The 24,509-nt window shown below is 40.4% G+C and overlaps 2 protein-coding genes across 2 annotated transcripts; one reads left to right on the top strand and one right to left on the bottom strand.

Moving 5' to 3' along the window:
• Positions 1-4,226: 4,226 nt before the first annotated feature.
• Positions 4,227-6,442, top strand: LOC112435264 (uncharacterized). The gene is made up of 3 exons (XM_024803567.2): positions 4,227-4,416; positions 4,505-4,581; positions 4,838-6,442. The coding sequence occupies exons 1-3, from the start codon at positions 4,291-4,293 to the stop codon at positions 5,475-5,477; spliced, it is 843 nt and encodes a 280-aa protein (XP_024659335.2). The 5' UTR covers positions 4,227-4,290; the 3' UTR covers positions 5,478-6,442.
• On the bottom strand, positions 6,423-8,319 carry LOC106675612 (uncharacterized). The gene is made up of 3 exons (XM_014410558.3): positions 7,883-8,319; positions 7,431-7,566; positions 6,423-7,175 (listed from the first exon to the last, which is right to left on the bottom strand). The coding sequence occupies exons 1-3, from the start codon at positions 8,317-8,319 to the stop codon at positions 6,423-6,425; spliced, it is 1,326 nt and encodes a 441-aa protein (XP_014266044.3).
• Positions 8,320-24,509: the final 16,190 nt, after the last annotated feature.

Raw genomic sequence — 24,509 nt, 5'->3', positions numbered from 1 at the left:
GTGACAGGCATCTATGATGGAAAAAAATGTGGGTTGGAATTCTTCTCTGTCTGCAGTGTTGCATTTTAATAGGCTACATGTTTCCCTGAAAATTCTAAATTCATTCACTTCAAGTCTACTTTGGTCTATTTTTGTTAACAGCAGGTATTCAGGAGTAATGGACACATTTATAACACGTTCTTGCAAGTAGCTGGCGTGGAGTCAAACCCATACCACTGTTAGCTCTGACCAGGGCTCTCCATTCTCACTGAATTCCCTACATTAAAATTTCAGACTTATATAACCTGCCTCTGTCAGCCTAGTGAACTAATTCCTACCCTCGCTGTGCAGACCTGACATACTGCCCTGGAACAGGCTTGCACGCAATCCACAGCTGCCAACACTGCTTAAACGTTGTCACCTGAGTCTAGCTGCAACGCTGCTGATCCAATGATCTGCAGAGCACTGATCGGCAAACACGGGACTTGGGCGCAAAGCTCTGTTTCAGTCATTATTTCATAATTTATTAATGAAGTGACTGAATAAATTAGCAAATGTGTAATCCAGTGATTCCAGCTGCTGAAAGCAGATCCTGCGTTGTTATATGTTACAGTGTGTTAAAGAAGATTCGGATCATTGGTTTATTCCCATCAGAGAGTTTTGATATTAAATAATTTGTGAGAATATTTACACTAAACACTTGACAAACAAGTGAAAAACAATTAAGTCAACAATAATGCAAAAGTGCTGTTGCCTCAAAGAACATATTAAAAACCCCTCAACTGCTTGCTTTGAAAAACAAGGTCATGAGTATTATACTGGATAGCAACAGAGAAACACTTACCATCTTCAAAACACTTCAAATCTGACAGCTTTGTTAAATATTAACAACAGCGGGGAGAATGAAGAATGGATGGGGGAGAGCACACGGGTGAACGGGTGAAAATAATTGGTCGTAAAGTTTTCGGTCGGTTTTAGGTTGCGGGAAAGGGAGCAGGAGAAAAACACAAAGAAGGAAACTGTTGGAGGGAAATAGGTGGCAAACTAAGCGTTTGCGTTTCAATTATCTTCTTAGTCACAGCGTGTTCATCAAACATGCATCAGCTCCTGTACATCAAAGAACATTAAGTTGCTAATGCTCTGAAAAAAGGAAAACAAATAAAGCCACTATCTTTTTATGTCGTGAAAACAAAGAGAGTATTGCCCCAGTTTGACACGACACAGCCGACAACACGGCTCAGATAACAGTCTGCTGATCGTACTAAAATCTTACTGCTTGTCTAGGATTCCACTTGATGCTCAGTCGTGCCATATATTGTCTTTCAAGAAAAGTCTGAATGAGGCTCAGTTGAAGCTACTCATTATAATACGTTATTATGTAAAGATATGTTAATTCTCGACAAGATGTTTTGTAATCTGGAATGTGGGGAATTTTAGCAGTAAGGGACTAAACAAAAGGTCCGCAACCTTCAAACTGCAAGGATTTTAAGAAGTCGCTGCATATTTAAGCTTGATGTCAAGTCTCCAAAACTGGCATTTAATATGAATATTTCCACAATTTGTCAATTTATGTTCTTGTGTATTACTTCGCACAAATTCTCTTTCCGTGACCTTAAAATATTGTAGAAGTAATTTAAAATGTTAAACTATTCTAATTAAATCACCGGTAAGAATCTGTAAGATTCGGTACTGAATAAAGATTGCCAAGCTTATTTCAGCTTCTTTGTGTTTTTATTTGTTTTCTCAACAAAGGAAAAGTCCAACTCCTAAATTATTAAAATTCATCCTGCAATGTGCAGCACATCAATTCCATGTTCTCAGTCCATTTGTCATCAGCATGTCCTGGTTCCTCAACGTGGTTGAGGGTCTCGCCTGGGGACCCTTACTAGTCACATACCCTGGCCCGTGATTTGAACCTATTGCCAACACATCCAGCAGAGGCACCAGAATAGGGGCGAAACTTGATTTAAGTGACTATGAGTGTAGCATGACTGTTGGTATTTCAGAAAACACCGATCTATTGGGATTTTCTCACGCATTTATTTCTCCAAGAAACAAAATACCCAGTGAGCGGCAGCTCTCTGGGCAAAAATGTCTTGCTGATGAGAGAGATCACAGGAGAATTGCCAAACTACTTTGAGCTTACAAGAAGGTAATTACAACTAACTTAGACAGAAAAGCATTTCAGAATGCACAACATGTCAAACCTTAAAGCAGATGAAGCGCCCCAGGTGCAGCTGAGGCTACAATTCACACAGGCTCAGCTGAAGATTGGAAAAATGTTGCCTGGTCTGAGGAGCCTGCGTACTGATTGCAGAATTCGGAACAAGATGAGTAAACAATATGAAAGCATGGATCCATCCTGCCTTGTAACAATGGTTTGAGCTTGTGGCAGAGGTGTAATGGTTGAGGGATCATTTCTTGGCACACTTTCAGCCCCTCAGTACCAACTGAGTGTTGTTAAATGTGCCCTTTGAGATGATGAGATGAGATGAGATAGCCTTTATTTGTCAGTTGCAGGTCTTTTGCCCACAACCGAGATGACAGACCTTGCCGACCGTACATACAATACACAAACATCACATTGGGGAGACAGGTCAGGCTAAGCAGCGAGGAAAAAAACATCGAAATGTGTAACACAAAGGGATAATATAGGAATGCACAGGTATCAACACACCATAGCACAATAAACACAGACAAGCAACATGGGAAAGTGTTCCAGTGTGTACATCTGATCTGGGACCGCTGCAATCTTCGACTGCGCCTCCAGCTGACTCGATATCCACATCAGAGGTAAGCGTTGGAGGTGGCGTTGGATCCGGGGTAGGGAGGGTGATGCGTCAGTAAGTGGTTATCAGTATCAGTATATGTATGTATGTGCGCGTCCATAGTTCAGCTGAGACAGTGTCCTTGGCCCTGCCAGGCTAAGTAAACAGTCTTCCAGCCAACCCAGGTGGCCTTGCATGGAATGGGAAGGAACAGACTCAACACAGTCGTTATCAGGGAGTTTTTGTTCGGCTCCAGCCTTGAGCCCACAGGTGGCGCCGAAGGGGTAGCCGGATTATGATGGTGATTTTTCTTTTGCAAACAACTCATGAGAATTTCAAAGCTGTTCTTTAACACTCCGACACAGGTCTCTCAATCTCCCGTTGGAGAACCGCGAGCTTCCCCATGATGGTATCAAACTTTCGTCCCGTGGTGTTGTCATTCTTTTGCTCAGGGAGCCAATGGACTACTTGCACTAACACTTCCGCGTTCTATGTAGTCCTGCCCCAGTGCTTCCGGTGCGGTTAAACCATGGCGACGTTCTACACTCGCTGCCTACAAGAGCTCCCAAAATCGAACATCACCGATGTTCATCGGATTTGCAGAGTGATGACTACCCCCGCCAGCAAATTAGATAAAGGATTTAAGTTATATGCTGCATCATATATACACAACTACGAAGGTAAGAAAACGTAAATTAACCGACAAAGAAACGCTAGCTAACGTCAAATGCAAACACTACGTTACTCCGCTATGTCCTTCATTTGATGTCAGTTCTCTACATTACATGTTTTCTTAAACGGTGTTTTATGTCGTCCTAAACTATAGTTGAGGTTTTCTTAACTAATGTCACTTTTGTAGTTAGACACTGTTATAATGGCGTTAGGTAGTTGGCTAACTATGGAGGTAGTTAACTACCTAATGCTACTCTTGCTAAGTGTAAAATATATATGTTTAAGACATGCTGAAATGAGTAATACAGAAATAATGCTAATGGTACTTGTATCTTTATTCAGTGTCCAATAAAGACAGGTTGTCAGGGGAGGTCGGTGTGAGAGCCCCGTGCTACAGGTCAATGAGGAAGAGTGAGGCACCACACAGACTAAGTGTAGGCAGGAAGCTGTTAATCCCCGTTCAGTGGGGTTCAGTTCATTTAAGCATTAGTTAAGTTCATTCCTAAAGGCCCATCAACTTGAATGTTTTCCTTGTCTCCCTGCTTTATCACTCCTAATTTGACTAGTCAGATAGTTAAATCAACGTGTGTTTGGGTGATCAGAAACATTTGACAACAAGTTAATACTGCAAATATACACAATCTAAGTTATTACAGTTATCAAGCATGGTTAAGTTGTTTTAATAGGGAGAGAAGGAAACACTAAGCATTCAGGAGGGTGCGTAACCATAACACTGAACTATGTTCCTGTTCGGCTCTTCCATGAAGATGTTACATTTTTAATTTTCGTTCTTTCTTCTTAGATTAAGCTTCTGGATTCATCGCTGGTGATACTGACACATAGCCAGTGCTCCTGTGTGGCAGGCGCTGTTATGTGCAATCACACAGTGGCACTGCTCTTCCAAACAGCACACTACTCACAACTCAGAGTGCCGGTTGTCCCCCCTGTGCATAGCTGCACGGAATCTGAACAGCAATGGCACAAGCCACGGACAGTGGTAATTTAAATGAGGTTAAAGTTTTTGAATTAGTCCATGTTTACATATGAACAGCAACACCATCCATAGTAAATGTATCTTCTGTTAGGGTGTGAAGCCAGGACCCATCAACTCCATGATCTTCACTAAGCCAGTACCAAATAGGATGGCCCAGACTGGAGTACGGTAATTACATTTGTAAAATTTGGTTTCACGTGTTACAAATGTATGTTGCTATTTTTTTCATACATACATGTGTCAGAATAGGTATTAATTTACATACAACATTACACTTTCTGAAGACGGCTAACTCAGTCATGTACATATACATCCCAGTCTCTAACTTATGCACCACTGTTTTACACCTTTTAGTTTTTAGTTTAGTTGTTGTTCAGTAGAATAACCTTCTCCCTTACATTATTGTCATTGATGTTTTCTTTAGGAGTGGCTTCTACAGAGGCATGGTGGGTCCGTTACCAGATCCCTGCTTGTTCAGAATAACGGAGGCATATGCAAAATTTAATATTGAGGACAGGCCACTTGTGACCACAATGAACATGAGACCTGACAAGCCCCTTGTGGAAAGTGCCTTTGGGCTGGTGCAGGAGGGCAGTGTTCTGTCATATCAGCAGCCGGTTTTGACAACCCCGTACATCACACTACAACGCGATGCACCACCAACACCGCACTTGCCTCTGGAGGGGTATGACATCTTGCCATCAGATTGTGTGTTTGTGTGCTCAGAAGAAGAGCTTCTGCATCTGAAAAGCTTGTCTGTAACTCTGGAAATGGCTCACAAAATAGAGGAAGCTACACGTGAGCAAAGCTCTTCGTCTGAGTGGCATCAGCTCCGCAGGCCCAGAGTGACTGCCTCTAGGTTTCGGGAGGTGTGTCACGTCAGAGGCCAGAGCTCGGCCGAGTCACTAGCAGAGCGTATATTGAAGGGAACAAGGCAGACAGCAGACATGAGGAGAGGAACTGAGATGGAGCCTGCAATAGCAGCAGAGTATAGTAGGCTAATGAATGTTAACTACTCACCCTGTGGTCTGGTCATTCACCCCATTGCTTGCTGCATCTCCTGATGGTGTTGTTTTTGACCCCAATGAATACCCCCAGTTTGGCTTCGTCGAATTCAAATGTCCCAATGTACAAAACTTTATTGACTGCAAATATGTGCAGATGGAACGTGGTGCCCCTAAACTAAAAAAGAGCCACGCATATTACTGGCAAGTGCAAGGACAACTGCTCATCAGTGGGATGCAGTGGTGTGACTTTGTTGTGTGGGCACAAGAGGACTACCTAGTGCAAAGAATATACATGGATACAGATGTACACAATGCAATCAGAGAAAAGGCAGACTATTTCTTTTTTTACATATATATGCCAAGATACCTGTGTTTGAAAAAATGAACAGTAAAAACATAGCAAAAAGAAAAACAGATCCTTCAGGCTGGCTGGAACAAAATAACTGATGTTTTATTTTCAATATATTTCATGAATTCTTTTGTTGTTACATGTTACCTTTATGTGACATCAATAAACTGTTATTTAAGCAATGGCATCAATTTAATTTTTAAAAACACACATTAAAACGTTGAATTTGTGCAGAACTTATTTACATGGTAAGTATTTAAAACTCCATGCCTAGCATACTGATATACATTTAGACAATAACACAACTGAACTGTAGAAAATGATAAATGGTATTTTTGATGTTCCAAAAGCTCAATGTCACTTATGATTTTAAAACGATTTAGTGATTTACTTTATAATTTTGATAAACAGTTTTGTTGAATCTGAATAGTAATATAGTAATATAATTAAACAGTATTATTAACATTAAACATTTGCAATGAATTTGAATTATCAATAACTGAAACTCAACTATCAGCACTCAAGTACCAGTTCTGTAATCAAGTATTGTCAGCTAAGAAGGAAGAAATGCAACTGTAGTGGCCTCAGCTGCAGGTCATTTTCCATAAGTTACTTGTACTGGCACTGGTGTCTTGGGAAAAATCCATCTTGTCTCACTTAACCCATTTTTTAACTAATGCTGTGTTCTGGTAATTTGACAGCATACATGCCACTGCAAACAGTTGGTTGATATTATAAACATGTGACATGGTAATGATGCTATCAAAAAGTTTGTTCTGTTTGATCCTCCTAATGACTCGCTCCACATGTACCCTGAGTCTGGCTATGGCCTGCGTCTCCTTAACCTGGTATGCTGGCATCTGCTTCTGCTTAGATAGAAAAGGTGGGCAGTACACTTTGCATTTACAACAATCAGTGATTAGGAAGCCCTTATCTACCATCACTGCCATGTCTTCAGTCAACTTCTCAGCAATGCCTGATTGTTTGAATAGTTCCTTGTCACTAACCGAACCAGCATACAGATTAGAGATGAATGTCACTGGACCATGTGGAGCTATGCCAACCAGGGCTTTCATCGTACAGTGGGATTTGTACGAAGAGTACATTTCACTTTGGAGAAGTGGTGAGGATGGTGTCTGACACCTCAGCTCTATACAGTCAAGGATCATCTGGGTGTCTGAGAAATCTTTGAATTCCTCAGGGAGGTAAGCTTGCACTTCTTCACGTGTAAGCCAGATGCACTGAGACCCCAGTGCAGTGGCAAGAAAATTTGTCCATGTTGCAATAATGCGGCTCACTGTGGACTGGTGTATGTTAAATCGGTGTGCCAGGTCCCTCTCCTTCAAACCAACTGACAGGAAAACCAGGAAAAGAAAAAACTCGTCAATTGGCTGTAGCAGCTGCCTCTGGAAGGTGAAAACAAAAGGGAAAATGTTACTCCTTAAGCTATGAACTAGTAAAATTATTCTTTTCTTGGCTAAATGTTTTGTAATGGTTAGGCATACCATACTGTACCATGGGGTAAACAATGAGGTGCTGTAGTGCACAGGTGTATGTATGTAAAGGATACTGAGTCATAATGTACATAATGTAATGTTATTGTACATAAATACAATAACATTACACCTCTAGTTCTAACTACCAACAAACCCATAACCTACTGTTGATGTGCGTGCAGGTGTCAACACTTCTTCGTTCCGATTGGCAGCTGACTTGGCTCTTGAAACCCGGATCATTTTATAGATGCAAGGCTCAATCAAAACCCAGAATGCCATCAAATGATCATAGCTTGGAAATCTATTCACGAGAGAGCCATACATCGTGTCAATCATTAATTAACATTACACACTGACATAAAAATAATGTGAACTGTGACAAATATGCTAATGGTATGCTGTATAAAATAGTCTGATTAAGAGTATTTGGCGTTGTATTTTACCTGTAGCATTAGGATATCGTTTAAATACTAAAGCATCTACATAAAACATACAATCAGCAGAGAAAAAGTAAATTTCTATTTTGTTTTCATTAAGACTGGAAAAACTTTCGAAATTTAACTGATGGTGACCTTGGTATATTTTAAACAGTTAGCTTGAATAGAACTTAGATGTACCTGGTATAGAATCGGATGTCAGTGTCGGAGCCAGCAAAACGCTGTAACCCAAATTCTCGCTGGACACGTAACTCCTGTATTTCCTTCCTCAGAGTCTCCACGTCTTTGGACAGGTCTTCTGCAGCTGATGCAGATATGTCCAATGCAGACGGCTCAGAGACTGAGCAGTAGTCATGATCTCTTGTAAGACTTTGCTCTTCTTGATCGTCAGGAGGAACTAGTTCAGGGCGTCGCTCCGTTCTCTCCCAAACACTACGCCGCGGTGGTTCAACTTTATAGCCATTCCACTCAAAAAGTGTTGGTACAGCACCTTTAATAAGCCTCCTTCGACCATCGAGGGTTGTTGGCTCTATGAGTTGATCACTGGCAAAGTGTCTGCAGCAGACCCTGGTGTGAGAGGTAATCGTGAAATGATCCCGGCGTATATTTACCAGCATTGTCTTCTCAAGTCGGAATGGGTCGGAAAGGCATGAAAACTTAGTATGCCGTTAAATTTGGCTGAAGCTGAACAAAGTGGGACACAGCAATGCTCGGAGTATTTCTTCTCCTGTTTTTGAAAATGTTCTGTTTTAAATACTTTCCTTTTTATACTCATTCTGAAGCGACATTAGCATAGCTACCGATAGATAAGCAAACGTACCGGAAACGCACAAGCGGTACTATTTGGAAACGGAAATACGTCACATGCCCTAGTGCAAGTAGTCTATTCTGAGAACTCACGACACAACGGAACCACAGTGTACCCATGTGATGGCTGCTTCCAGAAGGATGATGTGCAAAGCCTCAAACCTCAAATAATCTCTAATTGGTTCAATCAAATGGCCTCTACAGTCACTAGATCTCAGTCAAATAGAGCAGCTTTAGGGATGTGGTTTAATATGAGATATCATGGATGTGCAAACGTGCAGCAATTGCTATCACGTCAATACGGACCAAATCTCTGAGGAATGTTTCCATTACCTTGTTGAATCTATGCCATGAAGAATTAATGCAGATCTGAAGATAAAAGGGGGCCAAATCCAGTCTACATACACACGTGGGATTAAAAAAGGTTTTATCTATTTTTATATCGGCTGTGATTTAATAGCTGGTCTCTTTAGGTGTACGTGTTGGACAGATCCAGGTTAGCTGGACCTCCATTTCCATCTGTTATGTTGTGCCCTTTCAGCTAACACTCCACCAGCAGAAGCAAATGTGTGCAATTCCCAGAATGTCTAACTATTGATTTAACTCAAACCACTTTATTTACCACACAGGTCCAAATGAGTAACTGTGAAGGCGGCAACAGTATTACAATGTTTTCAAAAGTAGCTGGAAAAGTTTATGAAAAGTGAAACTATTTTGAAGCCTCTTGTGATCCAGTTTTAACTTTTTCGGAACAAAACTTTGTTGCTGGGCAATATTTAGCCGACTACACGAAAAGTAGAGTGAGCAGTGAGAAAAAAAAAAGACATGGAAGAGAGGAGGAAGAGAGAGAGAGAGATGGTGGAATCAGTTTGATGCCAAGAGCTGTGCGCTGACCCTGATTAAATGCCTCCCCTAACTCACTGGGACCACTGATAAGACCAATACACTCTGGGCAGTGTGCGCGTTGTGTGTGCGTGCATGTTCAGGAGCCAGAGCAGGCGATAAGGTGTGTCTACACATGTGCATGCAGAAGACTGTGTGTGTGTGTGTGCCTATGATCCTGTGTGTCCCAACACCAATTCTCCTGTGTAAACATGCTGACCTGGCACAACACCAGTAGACACTTTGAAGTTGGCAATAGGCACTGTAATCTCCCTCCTTCTCTCTCTCACAGAGCCAGAGGGGAGACTTAACACTGGAAACCTTCTGTGGCTTAGCATGTGGCCGCGAACACACAGACGCCCACACACGCATACACAAAAACACTCTCTATTGTTGCAGATGGTTGTGTATTCTGTCCCTGACACACAGAAAACAGCAAATTAATCACAAATAAATGCATAAATAAATCAAATCTCACTCAGACCCTGTGCTTTGTTTTATTTATGTCAATTACTTTTTTTTTTGCAGACGTGTGTGTGCGCTAAAAGTGACTACCACTCTGGAGTGTATCACTCTACAGCCCCAGAGCATCTTCAGATCTTAAATGAGAAATGCTAACTTTCCAGCGCGATCATCTGTGACCGTCCAAATGCAGCAAATTCTCGGAGAAAGCAAGACTTTATATATATTACCTATTATCGATGAAGTGTATGCCTTGTAATAAATAACACATCCTATACAGCATGTAATTATAATAATACCTGAATACATATCCTTCACTCTACAGAAGAGCTAAAAGAGTATCTGAGGCACAGCAGAGGGTTATGTTTGGAAGGGAATGCATAGCTGTTGAATTATTTATCTCCAGATGCCTGAGTAAAAGAAAGTATTTCCTATGCTTACAGACAATATTTAAAGGATCACTGTTTAACCGTCCACAAATTTTCTGTTACTCTCACCACCCTTATAGTTATTTTCAACTGCAGCAGGCAGATATTTGCAGCAAACCCCCAGAAAACACAAAACCCCCAGAAAACAAATAAGTATGCTCAGCATCTAAAACGGATACAGTTAACAACTAACCAGTGACCACAATGGCTTTTGTAACTGTTGGAGTTTCATTAGCTTCCAGAAATCTAAGTTTACAGTGCTGTTATGTAAAGATGTGTAGTTCTCTACTTGTTCGTCCTCTCCCCACTGCCTAAAAAGCAGTTATCGGAGGATGAACGCTACATGAATTACACTAAGGCATAGATCTCTGTGATATTACAAATATTAATCTCACGTCACCAGTGTTGGGGAGTAATGGAATACATGTACCGCCGTTACGTATTTAAAATACAAAATATGAGTAACTGTATTCCATTACAGTTACCGTTTAAAAAGGTGGTATTCAGAATACAGTTACTTTGTTGAAATAAATGGATTACACTGCGGTACTTTCCTGTTTCATATTGTCGCGGGTCAGGACTGTTTGGGTTTTGTTTGACAGCTACGTTCTATTGTTCCAGATGGCAGCGTTACGGTTGTCATGGTTACAGGGTGACGCTCTCTCTCTAGTGTTTCCTGGGTGAGAGAGCGCCTTTTCGTTGTTGTTGTTGTTGTGCTAAGCTAATAGGCAGAATGCTACAGAATGCTCTAAAGAATGTAGCATCATGGGCAGTGTAGTCCGTGCTGCAGGGTGAATGGACTGTTATGTGTCTGTGAACGCGAGGAGAGAGAAAAAGGCGAGTGGAAAAGTACGAGTTGTCATCGAGCAAAAACGGGAGCTGGAAGCATGTAAATATAATAATAACCACTTCAGCCAAGAAGAGTGCCTGACGAGCCCAGTTGTAAGTAAGCTATTAAGACTCGACTGTACGCCGTGTTCGTGTTTTCCTTCGAAACAATAAGTTCCGTTGGAGCAGCCTTTCAACGCCTCTCTCTGTCTCTCGCAAGCAAAGTTGACCCACACAACAAAGTAAAGCTATTTTTCGGCTACGAGCCCAACACGGAACCCGCTGTATCAGTCAGCGGTCCCTTTACTACGGTTCGGAGCCGCGAACCTTCAGTAACAGTAATAAATCACAGCAATAGTACATTCACGTAGTTGTAAAAAGCATGATAATATATTAAGTAATCCAAAGTATTCAGAATACGTTACGCTCATTGAGTAACGTAACAGAATACGTTACAGAATACATTTTGGGGCATGTATTCTGTATTCTGTAACGGAATACATTTTAAAAGTAACCTTCCCAACACTGCACGTCACAAATAACACATTTCATGCTGTGGCCTTTAAAAGTAGACCCTAAATACTCACCTTTGAATCCTGCAACTTTGTGCCAAGTTTCTGGCCAAGTGTGAACTTCATTTTTTTTGCTTACTTTTGGTCTCCACCCTCACAAACATGTAACTGATTTACTCTGATTGCTTATTACGTCTTTGTGCCATGTGGTGTTGAGCAGACAGAATGAAGTCTTCTGTTTTTTCACTCAAAATAGCCAGCTGCTGCTCCTGAAATGAACATCGATTACAAAGGTAAGGTCTGAAAAACCGCAGCAATAAGTTTAAGTCTAAGATGCTCTGGAAAGCTGCAATGTTTGTATAAAATGCTCTTTGCATTTGTCACCACCAGTGACACTTCAGTCATTTTATCTTTTTGCCCAAATCAAAATATTGACTGGAACAGCTATGATTGTAACTGCATGTTAACAATAGAAGGTGTAAATATATCATTACATTTTGTAATTAACTCACTATTGAGCATCCTGTCAGGTATGTCTGCTCACTGTCAGGGTTTATGCAAAGAAGCTGCAAACCTGACTCTCTGCAATTAGGTTTACCAAATGGTGATAATTTAATCCCTTATATATGTATTTATATCCAGGAGCCCATTTCTTTTATACCATTTCCTGTGAGAAATAATCATTTTATCGATATTACCTCTCAGTCTTGTCTATATGGTGTCCATTTACATTAATGTGAATGGGATTTACACTAAAATCTTCATGTTGTCCCTGAGATGCTGTTAGACTCAGAAATAAATGAGATTCTGACCTCAAATAACTGCTGCAGCTGTGTTTTGAGAACACTGATGAAAAAGGATGCTGCCCTAGGTGGATGCAACATGGGTGAAAGGCTGGTACTTCATTAAGTCATTGCCCATTGGTTATGTCCTATTTTTAAAATCTCATCCACACTACACTAAAAATATTACTATTGAACTAACTGTTGTCGGCCATGTATCATTGCATCAATATGTCAAATTATGAGTAAGTATCCACACCAGAGGTGGTGAATCCACGTTGGAAACATTGTACCGTGTCTACCATGTCTAAGACTCATTGACAAATTCTCTCTAAATTGCGTCCAGGACTGGAGAGCTTTAGGAGCCCCTGATCAGATAGAAAGCTACTCAGGGTATTAAACTGGGGCAAGGGGTTCTCAGAACTTTTACCACACAGGATTAAAATTAGTTTTATTTAATCTCACCCTGAGACTCACACTAGTAAAGTTGCAAGTGCAGGAATCCATAACCAACAACTAAAAACTAATTTTTGACCCAGTTTAAGAAATTGCAAGTCTTGTGGGAACTGATATCTGGGGTGGGACATTAAGGTAAGCATAACAACAACTACATCTGAATTCACTTGGCTTGTTTTTCCTTTTCTTTACTCTTTTTGTTTGTGTTTTGTTTTGCTTAAAAAAAAAAAACCCTTGCCTGTTAGAATTATTAAAAGTGGTTGCTTGTTTTGCACAGTTCAATCAAATTTGCAACACCCTTCATAAGTAATAAACAAAATGAAAATTTAGCCACAAAGAAAATAATTTCGACAGCTTTTGCTAATTTGCCTCTTTGTTTCTCCTGCCTGCGTTGCCAGATATGCAGATTCCAGGCAGTGTTTTGGCAAGCTGGCAGATAATCCTGTTAGGCACAATCAGCTTGGTTGTATTGTTGAATATAAACTCAATCTTTCAGACAGAATAACAAAATGTCAATAAGGATCAGCACATCTGCACTGAAGCCGGAGCATAACAATTGAAGTCAGGCAAAACTTTACCCAGTGTGAAGTGCCCACATAAGAATAAAGCAAACAAGCTCAAGTAAACTCTTGCTTGCGTCTTTGTCTTTATTGCTGTGAATAAATAAAACATTCACAGAATAGACTGGCATCCAATATGCATTTCATTATGTTGGGCACCACGTTTGACTTCTTCATAAGCGTGCGGCAGCACTGTTTTCTCTGTTTTCTGTATTCTCCGCTGACTGCACAGCAATTAACTGTTGTAAATCTGTTAGAACTGTCTGAAATCATAAATAGCTATTTCTTTCTTAGAAAAAAAAGAATGTGATAATATACACTCGCTGTCCACTTTATTAGGTACACCTTGCTAGTGCTGATTCAGAACCTCTTTGTGTTCAGAAGTGCTTTAATTCTTTGTGGCACAAATTCAACAAGGTACTTGAAACATTCCCTAAAGACTTTGATCCATATTGACACAACAGCATCACGCAGCTTCTGCCAATTTGCAGTAACACATCCATGTAAATCTCCCTTTCATACCTGAAGGTGCTCTGTTGGATTGAGATCTGGTGACTGTGGAGGCCACAGTGAACCTATTGCCATTTTCAAGAAACCAGTTTGAAATTATTTGAGTTTTGTGACATGGCGTGTTATTCACGCAGCCATCAGATTATTACATTGTGGTCACAAAGGGACATTCAGGTAGGATGTGGCAGTTGATTCTCAGTTGGAACTATGGGGCATAAAGTGTGCCAAGGAAATATCCCGAACACCATTACACCAGCAGCAGCCTGAACATTTGATAAAAGGCATTGTTGTTGTTATAACTGTACCATTCTAATGTGGGAGGAGACATTGAGACTCTGTATATCAGAGAAAGGTTTTTTCAGTATTCTGTTGTTCAGCTTGAGTGAAGTAAGCCTCAGTTTCCTGTTCTTCCTGTTTTGACAGGAGTGGTGTGCAGTTCTGCTGCTGTAACCCATCTGCTTCAACATGCTGTGTATTCAAATATGCTCTTCTGCATACCTTGGTACGTACATGTAGTAATTTGAGTTAGTGTCGCCTTCCTATTAGCTCAAAGTCTGGTTATTCTCCTCATATGCCTGGCATCAATAAAGCATTTTGCCCAGAGAACTCCAGCTGGATGCTTTTTCTTTTTTTTTTGGATCATTCTCTGTAAACCTCAGCGATGGCTGTGGGGGAAAATCCCAGTAAATCAGCAGTTTCTGAAATACTCAGACCAGCCAGTCTGGCACCGACAGCCATGCTGCATTCAAAGTCACTTAAATCATCCTTCTTCATTCTGATGCTTGGTTTGAACTTCAGCAGGTCGTCTTGACCATGTCTACATATCTAAATGCAGAGTTGCTGCCATGTGATTGCCTGATTAAACATTTTTCTTGAGGAGCAGTTGAAGAATTGTACCTAATTAAGTGTGGCGAATAAACCAAAAATGGTTTAGATTTGCTGCAACTACTCATGTGTCCAGATGTCAGACTATATCAGGGAGACTATATCTATAACAGCTTATTGTGTGCATTATGCCAAATATATAATACATCCCAGCAAACAACTGTGTTTGAAAGAAGCACTGAAAATGAGTCCTGTCGGACAAGCTCTTTTAATCGTGGGGTGCATTTAAAAATCATTTGTAGACATAAAAATTGGATCCATTCAACTGTTAAGACGCAGGCTCTGAAGAGAATATAGCACATTCACAAAATCCCTAATAGGATCTGGTAGAGAACATATGCTTTTGATATACACAAGGAATTGGTGAATGTCTCCAAAGGCTGCACATACCTCTACACACGCATAGAAACTGCAGATCTCAGCAATATGAATAGTCAGGCCTGCTTACACAAGTGTGGCTAATTCAATATGACATCTTTCTAATAGGTAGTCTGGCATCTTGGGGGGGACTGGGCTAAATGCAGAGTGAACAGATATTACAAGTGTGAGGTGTTGATGTAAATAAAACTATAATAATAAGTCTTTTTTTGCAATTATAGTTAGTGTTGAAATTAATAAAGGGAATCAAAAGATTAAGCCCTTCTAGGCCTCGCAAGGAATTGGGACGAAAGAAAACCATCCCACAACGCCCTGTTTGGAAATAAATCAGATGATTAAGTCACACTGCTATCTGTGTCAGTTATGATCAAAGAGAGTAAGAAATCACGATGCAGTAACTGCAACTGTCTTATACAACTGCTCTGTTAGTCTAGGTGTTAGTCTAAGAATTAGTCTCCCTTAAGGAGTGGTGTGAGTCAGGCACAAAAAGTGAAACGGTGCTGGTGCATGGATTGAAACGTTGCAATGAAATGCAAATATCTCTTTGAGCATTTAAGTGAAGGTCGTGAAAGGTGCTTTTTAAAATGCACCGGTGTTTGGAGGCATACTCTCCTGTCTTTACGAAAACGGAACTTAAGAGCCAAAATATCCTTCGACACAGGGAAAGGTGAGGTGCACGACGAATGAGGGTGCTAAACCCAGACGTTCATTCCCAGTTGAATGTGACAGTTTAATCAGTCCAGATAATTCCCAAACTCCAGATAATTACCATTTACATGTTGGTAGGCTGTGCAAGGTCAAAAACCGTCTGTGATGAAATCTTAAATGAACAAGTGGAAACTTTAGTGTTAAACCTTTTGACCAAAACTGTGGTTAAAGTGTAAATTTAAGACAGCTGGTGGGGTCGGAGTATTTTTAAGCATTTTATTATTTCTGGAGTGCGTGATACTGTTGGTAGAGCATTTCCAGGTGTCTGTAATGATATGAGTGTAAAGCTCTTACACCTATGAGAAACTGTGTAGAAATCAGCATAATCAGTTGCCCTCCTGTTCAACACTAAACAACAAACTGGTCTCACAACTGCTGTAATGACGAAATTCAGGCACACTGCCAGGTGAAAAATGGCAGCACAGTGGTGTAATGGTTAGTACTGTTGCCTCACAGCAATAAGGACTTGGATTTGGATCCACTGGCTGGCTGAGACCCTTCTGTGTAGAGTCTGCATGTTCTCTATGTACTCTGGCTTCCTCCCGCAAGTGCATAGATGTGAAAGTTAGTATGATGTATGGATGGCTGGATGGATGACAGTAATCTAATAAGCTATTAATCTGAAGAATGTGGTGCAGCATTTCTAACACAGACCTTTGACAAACAGCGAGCAACAGCTGCTGGAGATGGTGGTATCAAGCTCAAACACCAGAGACCGAAACATTTCCCATAGACGATCACATCCTTGAGATCCATTTGGCTTTCTGCTTCATCATGTGTGAAATTCATGTTGGTACCATATGAAACATTTTCTATTGATTTTTTAGATCCTCTCAAACTTTTGACATTTAATGCATTTTTAATAGCTCAAGTGAAAAAAACAACTTTTTTATTGCAGTGGATAGTACTGTACAGAGCCGAAGAACAAAACTGTAAGATCTAGATCCGCAATATGATGACATCACCTCGCATTCTTGTCAAAACATGACAACTGAAAGAGATAAGCACTGGGAGTAGCACGACTAATGTAGCGCACCTAATTGTGAACCTTGGGATTCAGAGCAGGAGGAGTTACCTTGCCAGAAGGTGCATTTGAATTTTCTGAGTCTCAAGGACCCCGGATTGAGAACCACTGCAAAAACTGGACGGAAAGCATCAATTAAGTATTGCCAGATTTGAAATGATAATCCCTAAACTCAGCAGAGCTTTGTCTCTCTGACAGCACAGAAGAGCTTCTGTCAGTCAAATCACAAAATACTCAGAATGTCTAGTCCAGGTTACTTGGAAAAGACATGCTTATTTTCCTCAACAGTTTGAGAAGACACATGCAAAACAAAAATGGATTTGAGCAAAAAGTCTAAAGGTGAAGATCACATTAACATTTTTAGGACAACAAATATTTTTGCTTAATTGAATCTGTGCTTAATTTTTTCTACACCTTAATTCGAACACAAGAACAATGACGTGTTTTGACCAGTGTAAGAATGAAGATTTAAGCAGTAAACACATTTTATTTCTCATGTATGTGTTGCTTTCTCATGATTTTTGATGATTTAAGCACGGCAAACGCAATGTAAGGTTAATGATCACAGCGCAAGTGCTAAACTAAAATAACTAAGTTAAAAATGAAGAAAAATATTTTTGGGGGAGAAAAGGTGAAAGAAGAGGAGGAGGTTAAAGCAAACTTGTTCTGCACTAATAAGTAACTAACTCAACGACAACAAAACACACAGTGAAACACGACTTCATAGAAAATCTCCCATTTGTAGGCAAGGACTAAGCCACAGTTATTTAAATCGAAGTCCTGGTGCCTCTGTCATCCAGCGTGACTAACAGGATTTGACATGGTGAGGAGTGGATGGGTCCCAGGTTCACAAAACACATTCTGTCTGTCTGACCCTCTCTTCACACACACACACACACACACACACACACACACACACACACACACACACACACACACACACACACACACACACACACACACACCTGCCTGTGTGCATATTTACAGGAAGCCACATGAAAGCAATGCCACATAATCCACTGAGTACACTGTTACACAGCCTCTTACTTGGCTTCACAATGGCACCGCAGCAATTCTGTTTTTTGTCATTACTGATTGCCTTCCTCTACCTGTGTGTGCCAGCCACTCTCATACATGACTGAGCAAGAGTCCCATCATACAAAGGTTAATATGATGGGTTTAGGTTTATTATGCAATTATGGGAACATAAGAATCAAGATTAAAAGAAACCCCACAGAACCATATTGTACCTGTTACACACACTTTACATCACTCCTAGCTCGTGCCACCTCTGACTTTCTCCCCTCGCTATCTGCTTTGTGTTGAGGAGGCGACAGCTTGCAGTAATTTAAAGTAATCGGATGATTCTCTCTCTTTTCATAATCCGAGACACACAGGCTGCTGTGAGGTAACCTGCTTTGGACGGGACCGCTGCAATAGGCAGTCGACAGACAGCCCACGTACTGTAGCGTGGACGCTACTTGTTGAAAATAAATTACACTCTTTCAGACGGCATGAGAACGATCTCTTACAAGGTAGTGTCGGGGACACTGCCGCTCTGTTAGGAAAGTGACTTACAGACCACGTGGTTAAGATGGGTTTTTAACCTCAAGACCAACATAAATACAACTTAATTCACTTTATCCACCTTAATCGCGTCAAAAAAAATACCCATAAACAAGCGTGGTGCTGGTGACATTAAAGAAATTACTGACATTTACTATTACTCTTATTAAGATCACAGCCAGAGAATCATAATCAATAGCTCGGTGATATCTGAACTAGACTACAGCTCTGGAGTGCTTACAAATATGTAGAGTCGTCTTGAATAAAGCCGACGTCAGTTTACTAAACCAGCATTAATAATCCCTTCAGCCAGTTTCAGCACCACGGAGAGCGAATCTTCTCACTGGTCCATAAACATAGTATTCAAAGTACTTTATGATACTGTATTTTGGACTTTTTTCATTGCAGGTGTCATATTATGCCTATAGCCTATAACCCCCACCCTCCCCCCAATTTTGGTAGCAGAAGGGATGTTTTGTATCCACACAAACGCGCATTGCTTCATCTCTACCCACCCCCAAAAGAAAGAAAGAAAGAAAATACCTTGTGGAGGGGTTTGAACTGTGTGGGTTTATAATGCTCTGGAAATAGAAGCAGCAGTCAGGAGCAGAGCAAATACATGAAACAGAAGCGGTGCCTTTGGGTGACTAAAGTCACTACCGCACACACACACACACACACACACACACACACACACACACACACACACACACACACACACACACACACACACACACTATAAGTCAGAGATGTTTCAGGCAGTAAAGTAACACGGGCTCCGACTGGATGCTGTGTACGACTTACCGTGTCGTCCTCGTTGAAGCCATATGTTTCACACACAAATCTACTTTTCCGCACACTGTTGCTGTCTTTGGGCCGCGGTAACACACAGCCCGGTGGAAAAAATCCAAGAAATAACATCCACACAACTCATCCACCCGCCTCGGTTAAGGACTGACCCCACTTTTGTGTGTGTTGAGGGGGGAAGAAGAAAATCCCGTTGTCGGTCTCTTCAAGACGAGAGAAACATCGAGTAGTTTATTTTCAAGTCACAAAAAAGAAAGAAAAAGAAAAGGAGGAAGAAGAAAAAGAAGCGATGCTCTTCATGCCATGCTCTTCGCCTTCGTGCGGTAAAGATAGTCTTCCTCTGCTCTAGTCTCCTTTAGTTTAAGTCCCCAGTGTGGGAGTCACAAGGTAACTACGAGCTCTGTAGGAGAGACAGAGTAACAGTATATGTGCTCTAATGTTCTCCCTTGCTTTCCCAGCCAAAGAGAGGGAGAGGGGGGGAGAGACCGAGCGACACCAGCTGAAGGAAGAGAGAGGCGATGCGCAGTCAGAGAGAGAATATTTGTCTTATGGTAGCTGTGCAAGTACCGCAGGAGCAGCAAGCGGCAGGGATGGTGATCGGTGCACCGTCATCTAATTACCTCAACGGCAAAAAGCGCCCGGATTAGCGGGTGGTTGCTCTGCTATGTCCCGCTGCTCTGCTCTGGTCTTTGCGTCGCATGGCGGAGAGGGGAGGATAGGAGCGCTATCAGACTATCCTATCAAATTTTAATTAGTCAGTACTCTCTCATACTCACTCACTTAAAAAAGCAAAACAAAAAAACAAAACAGCAAATGACAGAAAGACACAAATAATGATTCGAGACAGCACATCACTTTCCTGCCCTGAAATCAAATGCCTTTTATTTGGATACTCAGAGGTAAAAACAAACAAAAATCGCCGTGATTGTGTTTCTGTTTCTTTTGGCATTGCAGCAAAGGTCATTCTACAGGTGCGCGGTTCCATATTAAAAAGGCACACCTTGCCAACTGTGCAGGACTGGATGAACTTTAATTCCCTACGTGCATTGTGGAAAGAGACACCAGTTAACCGCTGGATTTCATGCTTCTCTGGAGTATCAGTTTTTAAGAGCTGACTGCTAATGTGTTTCTTTCACTGTTCCAATACTTGCAAAGTCCAATTTCAAGAAGTCACCTTGCTCAGTTCTCCGTAATAACACCTTAGACATGTTCTTTTAAGTAAGCTAAGTAATGCTGCAGATCGCACAGAAAGTTGACATTAAACATTATCCTGGCATTGTACATTGAACTTTATCATCATTACATTCACAGTTACTCCAGCAATCACACTCCCCAATGGCAGTGGTCTCTCCTGGACACACAGGGCCACAGTAACATTGTAAAAACTGCTTAGAAAAGCATAACAGAGCTCAAAGAGCTGTTCAATAGTGCAGGGAGACTCCAAAGGTCTTGTTCTGTTGCACGGGGCCACTCAAAAGTGCCTTGAGGCAAAGCTTGTTGTGCTGTATAAATAAAACTGAATTGAATTGACTTCTATAAATTCCTAGTGTATAAAATAGCAGTGAAGTCTATGGCAATTGAACATATTATCATTTGTTTTGCATGCATGCAAAGATAATTCAGCAAGTAACCTTTGAACAACACATGTATAGTAAGACAGCAAAATGGCAAAATTGTACATAAAAGAGTGCTCCACTAGTTAACCATCATTTGAATGGCACCATCAAACTCATGATAGGCAGATTAAAAAAAGCGGGTTCAGAAAAAACAGACTAACTACTCTTCATTTTCAAAATTTGACCTTCACTTTACCCACAATACAATTCAGCCACCCCCAGCTTCTTTGGATATTTATGTACATTAAGATTAGTATCAGCTAAAATAGCCTGAAGTCATTATCCTCATGCAGAGATCTGGTAAGGTCACATCTTTCTAACTCCGACACCCATGTTTTTTTTTTTTAAACATGGCCCCACTACTTGAGGTATTTGCACAGCTTGCACTTTAACCATAAAAGGCTTCATGTGGCTTTTCTTTTTTTTTGGTTACAAATACTGTAATACTTCCCAAGACCTGTAAACAGACTTTGATGTGCAAACTCGGAGGAAACACAAATACAGTGCCCGAGAAAATGATTCCATGCATACTATTAAAGATTTCACACCACAGGTTACCTACCCTTTATGTCTTTGTATGAGGAAGTAACTCCATACGCAAACTGTAGACTGACCCTGCTGTAGAAACGAATCCCTGAACTGCCAATACACTGCTACCCTTGACAGTAACATGATACAGAACATCACCAAATGTTGCTTAAATATTTCCAAGATACTTCTAGATAAAAGTTTTACAAGCCTATATAAAATGCAGTATTTCTAATAAAAAATTCTGTAGTTTCAGTCTTTTTACACAGGAGGAGCTGCAGAATGCATGCTGGCTAAACTTGCTAATTTTCAAAGAGTTTCTTTGCAGATACAGAATGTAGATTCCAGAAGCATCACCCAACTCCTGCAGAATCTCCGTAAAGACTTGATAACAAGTCAGTCTCAAGGGTTAATCAGTCTCTAAAGAAAATCAATCTTTGCACCTCACAACATCCATATAATATAACAATTATTCTCAATCCACTGATCGTTTTACTCCTCCCCCTCTTTTTAAAAACAAAAGATGACTTCACAGGCAATGACAAAGGGTTGTTTATTTTGTGAGTCATTGTCCTTTAATCAAACTGCACATTGGCACTTGAAAAAAAAAAAGGAAAATATATCAGCATAGCAGTAGAAATGGGCTACCTGAAGACAAGAAGAGTAAACACAGACTTCATTTAGCCAGTGTCTAGTCTGTTTGCTCATCTGGACAGAAAAGAACAGTAAGCTGAAAGAAGGGGATCTAAAACTGAGTAATCCTTAATAATCAAGCTTCACCGCTACGTTGTTTAAATTGTGCAAGTGTTTAGAAACTGTGAGCAAACTGTTAAATAGTTTGTCTTAAATAGGCCACATTTGAGCCTATTTAAGATAATAATAATAATACAAACGATTGATTATTGAATACAAAAATCAAACTGCTAGAATGCCACTTGCTCAAATTATAATTTAGTTATAATTTACTTGGAGATCTTGAAAAGGTACAGGTTAGCTTCTGTTGGCACTGCAATATGAAATTCACATGTTGTTGTCATTCTGTAGCACAAAATAGAGTTACTGCTATCACACGAGTTCATGAGTGCACTAGCTTGTGTTGCTTCATAGAGGTCAGATTTTAAATCACGGTAATTTAAGCACTGTTTATAATAGAAATATAAAGCTGAGAATATTTTTTTCACCCTTAAGTAACATGTTGCATGGAAAGTAGAAAAAAAAATCTATAATCACCACGAAACAACTTCAGGATGTGGACCAGCAGGCATAGACCAGGATAAAAGTGCACCTGAGTTAAGAACAGATTTGACTCCTGGCTTTATATTCGACTGATAAAACACGAGATAGGAAGAGTGATAGCTGTAAAACAGCCATCTGCTCGTTTTTTTGTTTTTTAATAGTGCATCTTGTAATTACCTTCCTTATTTATTAATTTGATGAAAAAGTCAGAATATGATGAATGTGCTAGACATTCTGCGTTTCCTCACGATAACTGTAACATCTACATGTACTGAACAGTGAAAAAAAAAAACAAAAACAGAAGTGGCCCTGTTGGGTTGGATTGATGTGAAAGCAGTTACAGAGTTTGGCCACTTTAAATTGAAATCTGATTGCACAAATTAAAAGTTTCAAATCGCTTCCAGTAAAAGGGGTTTGCCATCAGAGGGCCAGGCCAATTATAGCCCCACACCACTGTGATCTTACCTGTGTGTCCATCTGCTCCGCTCTGCTCTTTGGGATTACATCAAATCCTATTGAGCTCATGGGACAGAAGCCAAGATCAGCACGCCTGAACCAATCATTATAAACCACCAGCACAAGAGAAGTTTGTCTTTTCTTACAAAGCACAATGTGGCTAAAAATGAATGATCATTAAGTGATTATTAATGCTCAGCTGAGTAAATATAATAGGTAGACATTTTACAGTGCTATTACAGAAATAATAAATGGTGCAGCATGTGGTGCACAGACAGGAGAGTCAGGTGGCTAAAGATACTGTCACATAACTGATTGAACACCACTGATGTTTAATACTGATCCATACAGGTGAAATTCTCTTTCCAACCTCAACTGTACTGCAGACCAAAGTTACACATCCAGGATAGATGTACATTTGAAATGCATATAAAAATGGTACCTTTTAATTTTTCTTATACAAATTCACTCAGATTATTCATCTTAGCTCAAAAACTCTAACTTCTCTTAAAACACACCTTTTTCTCACTGAGTTTGGTCTAGCTTTAATGGATTTTCTCAATAATAATAATAATAATAATAAACTTTATTTATAAAGCACACTTAAAAACCCTAAGAGTATGCCAAGGTGCTTAACAAGTAACATAGAGAACATAGAGAAGGAGGATAATAGTATGCAAGCAGGTAGCTGTCACTGATACATAGGAAAGCAACAGGTACAGAGCAAACAAGAAGAAAACACCAACAAAAGAAAAAAAAAAGAAGAAAAATAAACGTGCAAAAAATGAATAATCTTTATTTTAAGGTAAGTCAGTTTCAACTGAAATTTGTGCCATTTCTGTATTGGTAGTAAAGTCAAGTTAAAAATTTCCAGTGGAGAAGTTGACCACAGGTAACACTGGCTCCTCTTTTGTTTACATTGTACATACATGGATATGCAAATGCACAGATTTTGGGAGCTGAATGCAAAAATGTGCTTATCAACAGTTATGGTAGTAACTCACATGGAATCATACTGATGAATCTAAAAAGGGAGTTTTTCCTTCCCACTCTCGCCTGTTTTCACTATTTTATCATTTTTTTTTTTAAAGTGTGCGTGTTAGTCCCCATAGGGAAATAGTTCCTCTGTATTTAACCCATTCACCCAGTGAAGCAGTGGGCAGCCACCAGTGCAGCGCCCGGGGAGCAGTGTGTAGGGACGGTACCTTGCTCAGGGGTACCTCAGGGTAGCCGTTCAGTGGAGTCGAACCCCCGACCTTCCAATCATGGGGCCACCACTCTACCTACTGAGCTATCCCTGCCCCTTTTTTTTTTTTTTTTCTTTTTCTGTATTGGAATAGGGTCTCTACCTTACAATAAACAGCACCTGTGGTTGT

Source organism: Maylandia zebra, linkage group LG8 (assembly GCF_041146795.1).
Source record: "Maylandia zebra isolate NMK-2024a linkage group LG8, Mzebra_GT3a, whole genome shotgun sequence".
In the NCBI taxonomy this organism is placed as follows: Eukaryota; Metazoa; Chordata; class Actinopteri; order Cichliformes; family Cichlidae; genus Maylandia; species Maylandia zebra.
The sequence above is the reverse complement of the archived record's forward strand: the minus strand, read 5'-3'. Positions and strand labels throughout refer to the sequence as shown.